Raw genomic sequence first — 10,071 nt, 5'->3', positions numbered from 1 at the left:
TGATCAGACTAGTTGCCCTAGAATCTCATCAATTTTAGGCTTTTCATCTAGAGAGTGTGAACACAACTACGCATTATATACCTGATGTATGCACTCTCTATAGCCTAGACGAAAATTGTCTTTTGGGCTTTGAGCTTTCTATCTATTTTCATAGTTGGGCTTTGAACTTGGGCTGTGTTGGGTCATGATTAAGCTTGTCATCCTCCTTGGGTTTAACACACGATGCTAATCATTTTGTAACAATTTGATTTCACATCATTAGAATTAGGAGGCTTGGATATGGGTCGGAACAAAATGGGATTTCTATAGAAACAGAGCCAAAAAATTTAAGAGCGTCATGCACATCAAACTAAAGATTGTGATCAAGCTTAAGCAAATTCATCAAATGTACATAAAACATGTCATTTCTAAAAATGCATTTCTCTTCTACACCCCCCCCCCCCCCAAAAAAAAAAAATCCTTAATACATACAAAAGAAGAGTTGTACCACCATCTTTAAGTAACATCCCACGGATTGAATACCTATTGTATAAATATTCTTTACAGAAAGAACACCCCCCCAACCAAAAAAAAAAAAAAAAAAAAAAAATTCTTAATATATACAAAAGAAGAGTTGTACCACCATCTTTAAGTAACATCCCACGGATTGAATACCTATTGTATAAATATTCTTTACAGAAAGAACACCCCCCCCCCCACAAAAACACCCACAAACCAAAAAGCAAAACATAGAAACAAAGCCATGGAAGGGAGATAGAAGGGAGGGGGGAGGGGGGGATAGGGGAACCCCGCCACTTTTACACCTTTATCGGTTGATTGTTCCATCAATCCAACATTTCCTCTGAAACCAAAGGAGCAGTGATCCACCGTGTTCAACCATTTCAGTGATCTTTTATGACTTTTCCTTCTCATCATCCTGTCAGTTCAAGCAACTTTCGGTCAATAATAGCACCGAAGGCAGTCAAAATGATATCAAATATAAGATAATTACATCAACTTAAATGATAAACACTGCTTTGAAACTTGAATGGGTTTTTAAGAACTTTTTTATGCTCAAATCTCAATTTATGTAAACTCACACACACACACACACACACACACACACACACACACACATACATACATATAAACACACAAATTCTTGAGCATGGAATTCATTAAATTGAATTGGATAATATTTGCATTTAGCTCCTATTGCAATCATCAGTGCCACAGTACAAGTATAAGAATTTAGAAACACGTTGTGCTTACTGAATTATCCACCATTTTGTCAAAATCATCATCAAATCCCCCATCAGCATCATCTATAAAAGACAGCGAGATGATCAGTACACAGAATTTCACAGAATATAGAAGTTCAACAAAACAGAAGTGGCTCCCATGACCCCACATAGTCATACAAAAAACTGTGTGGCATATCGTATCTACAGATGATGCACATCAACTATCACTGCATATAGTAAAAAATGACTTCAAGTTGTAAACAATAACCCATGCCAACATTTTTTTCTAGCTGGTGTCTAAAAGCTCTTCGAGCACCCAACTTATCCCCATGCGCATGCAGTCATGCCATTCCACAAGCCCTTGGTAATTATGGGATAATTCCTTGGGGGTGACCATAGGGGTAGTATTTGAACTTGGGTGATGATTCCTAAGGTGCCTAGTTATCAAGGAAAAATAAATAAATAAATAAAACTTCCCAGTCCAACAAGCAATATAGTTTTAAAGTTTGTTACAAAACTCACAAACTAAGAATAAAAGCATAAAGGATGGATGATTTTATCATCCATATCCATTGTTCTTCTGAAGAAAGAAGGCTATTTTTGAAATCTTTCTAGTGTTTTACAACGAAGAATAACTAATTGGTGTGGATACTTGTAAAGTTTAAAAGATCAATAAGTTAATCCAAAAGCAGCAGTATATTTACTGCATGGCCTAAACAACCCAGTCTCTCTCCAGAATTAGGCTGTTCATTTAGACTAATTTTTTAGGAACTTGAACAGTGTCATCCTCATATGCCAAATCTGCTCACAATTTGAAAATAGAAAATAGATGCATTTCAAGGGAAAAAGGTAGGAAGTAAAGATGCATAAATTGTTTTGCTGTACAACCAACACATTAACAGGTCAATAATACATTGCAATCTACCTGGGCCATCATCACTGTCTCCAGGATCTCCCAAGAGAAATTCATCCAAATCTTGCTCTGTAGATGAGCTTGAAGTTTTAATTTTCTGGTTTACTTCCTTTGCCTCTGGTTTAGAAGTTATTTCAATTTTTTGAGATTCCTCTGCTCCATCATCTTTCACTTGTTCTGTTGATTTTAACTTAGGATCCTCCACGTATCGCTTTTCATAGCTAAAGATATCATAAGAGAGGACTGTTTACAATACATCACAAAACAGTAGGAAACTACAACCCAAGTGAAAATTGCAATAGATAGAGAGAAATTCTAGAAATACCTTAGAGTCAAAAGAACTATGTATACAACATTTATATGTCTAGAGTAAATGCTTATATGTATCTAATTACACATATGCATGCATGTCTTATACATTAGTCTATCCAAGGAGGAAAAAACCATATGATTTTGGACAAAATCAGACACATAATAATAAGGTAATAATTGCATTTTGACAGCTACAGGTGTAAGCTGTCTCGTAGTGATTTAAATTCAATTCCCAACAAAGTATGTACAAGTACAAACCACTTTTAGATTAAGTTCCACACAAAAATATAAACTTCTATTATGTTTTTCTTTCTAGAAAAACGTATAAGTTTTGAAAACCCATGCTTACAGTCAATCAATTCTTAATCATATAAGTTTTGACAATAACAAACGGACGGTAGATAGTAGCTTGTCATGGCAGATATAATTTTTGGTAGTGATCATAACAAGTTGGAAGGTGTTAAAAGAAAATAGCTAGACGAATCAACTGATCTTCCGCAGAGTTAGAAAAGAGAGAGAGATTGAACAAGGAAGGAAAATTGAAAAAGCAATTCAAAATTTTGAATGCAAAAACTGAAAAAGAATAAAATATTTTACATTATCTAAGCACCAATCTACCCAAAGAGAGTCTGATAAATATCTGGCAACAATAAAGATGTCACAAAAGGGGGCTAGATAAACACTATGACTATCAAAATGCTTTTAAGAACATTTGAAGCAATATTAGTATATCAGTCATAAATGGAAAGGGAATAAAAAGTGAGAATGAAGGCTCTAACACAATAGACAAATTTACTTACGGTGCTACATGACTATTCACTAGTATAAAATATATTCTCCAGAACTTCCTTTCTTTCATGACACGTGGGCATAGCTCATATCTCAACTTTGAAATTTCCTGCAAAAAAAAAAAAAAAAAAACAGTTATAAAGCATAAATTTTCAAGCAAAAAAGTATAATAAACCTAAAAGCCCAGGAAGATGTTTATGCATGTATGCACATGCGAATGGCAGAATGGGCAAGCCCAGATGCTTTTTGATAGTAGATAGTGAGGGAGGGGGAGGTTAGGTTCGAGCCAAAAACACAGGGCACCACAGTTTTTAATGAGTGGAAGATCATGCAGAATGCCTAACATAACAAGAAAGATATCATTCTCAGGCTCATTTCAGTATCAACAATCAAGTCATATTAAGTTTAACTGGGTTTGGTTCACGAGTAAGCTTGTTTGTAGATAGGTGAGGCTTGGCAAGGTTCAGCAAGAGGAAGTACAAAGAAGTGCATTTCTTTATTATTTAAACTCAGAAATGCATAGTGTACTTGCTCCCCAATCACTGTATTCAGATTCTTTATCAGAGCCAAAGTTGACTTTTGTAGGTTCCTAAATATGCTTTTTTTGGTCATCCAGTAAAATACGGTCTTACTATTATTTTGTGGAAGTGTAGCTGTTGTATATACATGGGGATGCCACATGTGAATTGACAATCTCTTTTGTACATTATACACATTAGAAATTATGAAGGAAACATGACAATCCAATCACAATTAGAAAGGTCAAATGATACAAATAGTAATTTATGGGGCTAGGCATTAGGAATAAGAATTCAAGTAACCAAATAACAAGGACATTATTAACATCAATGGAACTAGTTGACAAATAAAATATCTCAAATGAGTAAAGATGATGTAGAATATTATTCTCTAGCATCTCTACACCAAATTTAATGGAAACAAACAAAGAGCATGTTTCAAATATTTGCAATATTTGCTCTGTATGAAATCAATCAGTATCCACTATTCAGTATTCAACATTTAAAAAAAAAAGTGGTGCCTTCTCTTTATGTGACAATAGCACCAAATCTATGAAACATGATGTCAATTGAAAGGCACCAGATCTACTCGGGCCTTAAACCTGTCCAATCTTTCTTTCTAAGTAATTCAATTGTTACAACAAGTCATAAAAGAAACCAAAAAATGCTACTGAGTGACAAGGCTCTAGGCTTTGACAATGTAATTATTTTCACTTGTATAGCATTTCAGCTTCCAGCTATTAATTGATTCCCTAAGATCAAGCAGTTGCTACAAGGTCAAATCCAAATTATTAGTTTTTATTTAGAACCTCCTGTAACTTTCTTTTTTTCAGTTCTAACAAGGGGGGCTACCTTGACAGTCGAAAGAACAAGATTGGCGTGTTTTTCTTGCCACTCTGTAAGATCCTGCCTAACATTTGAGACAGTAGGTATATCGGACATTTGTGTATCATCTGCACAATCGGAAAAAACACCATTCTAGTAAACTCTGCATGATATGATAGAATGCAAGACAAAAAAAAAAATCAATAACAATACACAAAAACAAAACAAAAGTATCCACAAAACACCATTCTAACAACAAATAACAAACCAACACACATTTGTTTAGAGTCTCGCCACCGCATTCGAATACCATAAGAACTAAATAGTAAACAACAAAAACAAAACTTTAGATTGGTTAACCTTGTAAGGGAAAATCCTTAAACGTGGTGATGTTGATTTCCTTGACGAAGTCTCTCAGCTCTTCGGTTATGCCGAACTTCTCCAGATCATTCTCCAAAGCCAAGGGAGTGTGAGGGGAAGAAGGTGAAGGTGAAGGAGAGACTGTGATTCCCTCGGCCAAGACCTTAATCTGGTCAGCTCGCTTCACGGCTTCGGATTTGATCAGCTCGGCTCGCTTCGAGGCCTCGGCGGCGAGCTCCTTGGACCGCTTGGTAGTCTCGGAGACCAGGTCGGAGAGTTTGGTGGCTCCGACGGAGAGTTCCTGGGTTCGCTTCGCTGCTTCCTCAGCTAGGCTTCGGGCTCTGTTCCACAAGTCCATGCCTTAAGGCTCAAAGCTCTGTCTCTGTCTCTCTGGTTCTGTCTGTTTTATTCCAATGTTTTATTTGTTCTTCATCTTGAGGAAAGGTACATATTGGGCTTCCACGTGGCGTGGTTGACCATTTTAATGATATATCTTATTTTACACGGTTTTTATTTTTTATTTTTTATTTTTTTAATATAAAGAAAAATTTAGTTATTACAATACTGGAATATTAAAAAATCATTTTAGAAAAATATTTTTATGAGGAAGTAACTAACTCTTTTAATAGTTTTTTTAATTTCTTATAAATAATTTTTTAAAATAGATAATTAGTGTATACCTAAGGTATATATTAACTGAGCCCAAAAAACTTTTCCAATATCATTTGATTTTTTTTTTTTTTTTGGAAAAACAATATTATTTGACAATTGGGTATGAGTTTTAAAGTTTGAACACGTTATGTAAAGTCAACAAACCTTGTCACACCAAAGTTTTAAACTATAAATCCCCCTCTTCCATGTTATCATTTAAAAAAGAAAATTGGTGTAAATAGGATTTTTTTTTTTTTCTCATTCATGGAATTATCAGGTGATACATGGAATTATCAGGTGATAAGTTATGAGTGATAATTTTACTTATTAGAATTGTCAATGACTTGAGAATCAAGAATGGTTTGAAATTTGTTGTCATTGAGTGGGGAACAATCTCCCACAATACAAATCATAGCCATGTTTTTTAATGAGACAAGGTAGGATGGGATAAAAAAAAATATTATGTGTAAAGTTGGGTTATCAAAATGCATTTACTAATGGTAGAATTGAACAAGAGGTGGGATATCCCACAAAAGGCCAGAGGTGCTAGAATCATTGGGATATCCGACCGTGGTAAAGTTAAGTTACCAAAAAGCATTTGCATATTCTAATGGTAGCTTTGATCTATCCATTTGTAGTTACTCTTAGCCACTTGTTGATGTTTTGATTGGGGATTAAAGTAGGGTTAGTGGTTAGAGATTCACTAGATTTTATGGACACATGGATGTTGCTAAACCCAAACGCTATGAATCTTGGGTATCAGTCAAAGGCTAAAACTTATTACACACGTGTGTATTTATACACGTTGTTTAGAACTAAAAACGTGGATTCAACTCACGATTTCAAATTTAAAATGAGTTGAAGTTGAACCCAAGTTTTTAGTTGTAAAACACATGTATAAGTACACGAATGTGTATAAAAAACACTTCCCTTAGTCAAATATATGAGATATCTTGATAACAAACCATGGCTATATGTAGGTAATTTTAATGAGATTTTGAACATTAATGAAAAGGATGGATTAGCTCAAAGGCTTGAATGGAGTAACCTCGAAGTAGATCATACCAATACACGTGAAAGACTTAATAGGATTTCAACCACAAAGGATCATGGTTTTTAAAATTGGATCGGACCGGTGGGTTTTAAAAACATTGCTTATGATTTTAAGAAACTATGTACAATAGTTAGCGATTTTCATTTCAAAAATATGATCACCAATCAAGTTCTAGGCTTATAGCTGCTAACAAAAGAAAGTTTTAGGCTTTTTAGCTGAAGCTTGTATGAGCTTGTTTTGATATTGTACAGAGCTGTTTGTAGATCACAAGTCAGCTTATTATGCTTCCAAAAAAAATATTAAAAAAAAAAAAAAAAAAAAAAAAAACCAGAGACATTTTCAGAAGGTTCTCAACATTTTGAATGCATTTAGCTATCAAGTAATCATTGTAATTTTTAAGGACATTACGACGTGGCCAAATGGAAAATTACTCTTTAATCCAATGTTTATACAAATTATTATTTACCCAAAGCTACAATCTTCCACTAAAAATATTAATATGGCTACATAATTTGAAAATCTAATCATTAGATTGTATGTTCTTTTTGTCTTTAACATGCAAATCAAATTTCATATCAATTAGATATTATTACTATTCAATCCATAAACTTATTTTTTACGCATAATTTTAGATTACAAAAACTTAAAATTTAAACATTTTATTGATGATATAACTATTGATCTATAATTTTTTGGAAATTTTGCCAGTATAAAGTATATAAGAAGAAGAAAATATAATCTAATAGTAGATTTGTTAAAATTTCACTTACAATAAAAATATATTGATTAGAGTTGTAGTCAAGTTTGTAACAAAACTTTGTCCAAAGGATAATAATAAATAACAATACCAGACACGTACAACTTTTTTTTTCTTTTTTGAGAAATAGGGCCTGTTTGGATGCAGCTGAAAACTGAAAACTGAAAACACTGTAGTAAAATAATTTTTAAATGTGTGAATAGTATCATGGGACCCATTTTTAATGAAAAAGTTGCTGAAAAGTGAAAATTGTGGGTCCATGAACAGTGCACAAATGTACTGTTCATGGACAAAAGTCAACAAGTGCGGCTACTGTTCATTGAACAATAGCCGCACAGTAACCGTGAACAGTGCATCACAGTTGAAAAAGTCTTTTTATACGGCTGAAAGCAAAAAAAAAAAAAAAAACGCAAACGCAGATCGTAAACGGGTTGCCCAAACGGTCTCTAGGTACGAACAACTCCAGTGTAACATCCATTGTTTTCATTACATTAGACATTCATGATTAATTACTCTTTATTGCTTTTGTCTTATCACGGTTTACAAATGATCAATATAGTAAAAACATAACGTTCCCATTTCAAACATGTCTATTTTTCCCATTTTACAATTTGGATTTTATTTTAAAATCTAATAATATATAGATTGTCACATCATTTAAAATCTTAAATGATGTAATTTTCTTTTTGGTGCCAATAACTCATAGCTCAATCGATACCTTCTGATGTTTACAAGAAAAACATTCAAAAAAAAAAAATATATATATATATATATATATATGACATTTTTGGGGTAAATTTATAGACATAGCTAATGGCAAGCTAATGTGTGTGTACAAGCTTCAAAGGTATTAATACCCACTTTCACAGCGCATTCTCTATAAGCCCGACTCAATTGAGTCCAACCTCATTTTGGGCCCAATTCATGTATTATATTAATTTTTATTCTTTTAAGGATGGTCCAAGCCCATGCAACATGTGGGGGAAATTGAGGAAGTGTGGTTTGAAGGATATGGGTCAGTTCCTTTTGGACCTTTTGCATGAGCCTAGCTCATGCGTGTTACCAAGTAGGCAAGGGACACTGGTAACATCTCTGGCTCATAGAAGAGGTCTTGTACCCGAAATTTCCATCTTAAAAGAGTCTTTATACTCTGGCTGACTGTGGCCTAACTTTTCTGCTCTACCATTTTTTGGCCTAAAACATATATATAGCTAAACCTAAGTGGCTGACCTTATCTACTGCAACAACCAAATGCAGACTCCAAGGGCCTGCCACGTCTAGGAAACATTAGCCTCTGAATTTAGGCCACCCCATTTCCCAAATTATGCCACAACCTCTTTGATTGAGACCTTAGGGTTCAAAGTCTCTTCTATTGACCAAAACCAGTCACTTAAAGCACCCCAAACTCAATACAAAAGGCCCCAATCAAATTCAAAATGAACCAATTATGTTTTCCCCATAAAGCTACAACTTGAGAGCAAAAGCTCACTCAGCTAGCTAACATTCTCACAATTCTAAAGTTTGGGAGTGGAAGTATGGGTACAGGAGAACCTTCCCTCTCTTCCTCACAACCTTTCTCAATTTACTCTTCTTGCTAACTATGAGTGGAAGTTATGGACCTGTGTACTTTTTCTGCATTTTCTTGTATTTCAGTTATGAAATTTTGATTTCTCTTTTGTTAAAACACTATTAGCCTTTTGTTCATTATACATTTGAAATTTTGGACATGATTCTCCACAAATAAACACTTCTAAAGAACCCAAGGGAAGATATGGGCTAATCTTGCAATTTTGGCCCTTGTTGAAAAACATCCCTGACAAGAAGTAGAATTCTAGAAGGCATAAACTTCTTTAAGGAAGCTTTCTGAAGCTTCCTAATGATTCTATAGTAACCTCCACATTAATGAAGGTTGCCTGCCTGGCATCACCGCATTCAATGCAGAATAACAAGCTTGAAAAGTAAAAAATGCCCTAGAAGTCTCCATTCATGATGAATAGTAAGGAATGATGATGCAGGATAACTAGAACAAAATTGAAATAACAATAAAATAAATGGATATGACCTAGGAGTCAACACCTAGGCCTTACTAGGAGTCAGCACCAAGCAGAAAACCACTAAGAGTTAGCACCTAGGGTAGACTTGGAGTCAGCACCAGACCAAAGAAAGACCAAACGGTCATTTTTTTTTCATTCATCAAAATATCAACTATCTACTCAAGGAGTACAATAGGTTGCTTATAAAGGATTACTAAACCCTAATTCTAATTGGCTAGGAAACCCTAATTACCTTATTACGAAAATAACCTTACTTCCAAATTAAAATATTAATAGCCTAATAAACTACTAGGACCTAAAACATAAAAATACAATTGACTTACAAACATAAATAATACTAAATAAAAATCTTTTTGCATCTCCTACATCATTCTCCTCTGGTTGGAGAAAACTTGACCTCGAGTTTTAAAGCATTGAAAAATTAGGATGCTGACAAGTAACACTTGCTTAAAGTCTAGAATCACCTAGGGAGCACAGGGAAAAGAAAAACCTTAAATTCCACCATGTCAAACTCTTCTGGAATAACAAAATCAATGTGTGGAATCAACATAATCTTATCTTGCACCATTGGAAGCACTATATTATCCACTTTCTCCACTTTAGCAAACTATTTGT

The 10,071-nt window shown here is 34.2% G+C and overlaps 1 protein-coding gene across 1 annotated transcript; it reads right to left on the bottom strand.

Annotated features, from left to right (window-relative positions):
- Positions 1–494: 494 nt before the first annotated feature.
- On the bottom strand, positions 495–5,362 carry LOC112037308 (uncharacterized). Its single transcript, XM_024070123.2, has 6 exons — positions 4,941–5,362; positions 4,608–4,708; positions 3,249–3,346; positions 2,149–2,357; positions 1,252–1,304; positions 495–916 (listed from the first exon to the last, which is right to left on the bottom strand). The coding sequence occupies exons 1-6, from the start codon at positions 5,296–5,298 to the stop codon at positions 893–895; spliced, it is 843 nt and encodes a 280-aa protein (XP_023925891.1). The 5' UTR covers positions 5,299–5,362; the 3' UTR covers positions 495–892.
- Between the last annotated feature and the right edge of the window lie 4,709 nt (positions 5,363–10,071).

The sequence above is a fragment of the Quercus suber genome, unplaced genomic scaffold, assembly GCF_002906115.3.
Source record: "Quercus suber isolate HL8 unplaced genomic scaffold, Cork oak 2.0 scaffold_83, whole genome shotgun sequence".
Taxonomy (NCBI): domain Eukaryota; kingdom Viridiplantae; phylum Streptophyta; class Magnoliopsida; order Fagales; family Fagaceae; genus Quercus; species Quercus suber.
The sequence above is the reverse complement of the archived record's forward strand: the minus strand, read 5'-3'. Positions and strand labels throughout refer to the sequence as shown.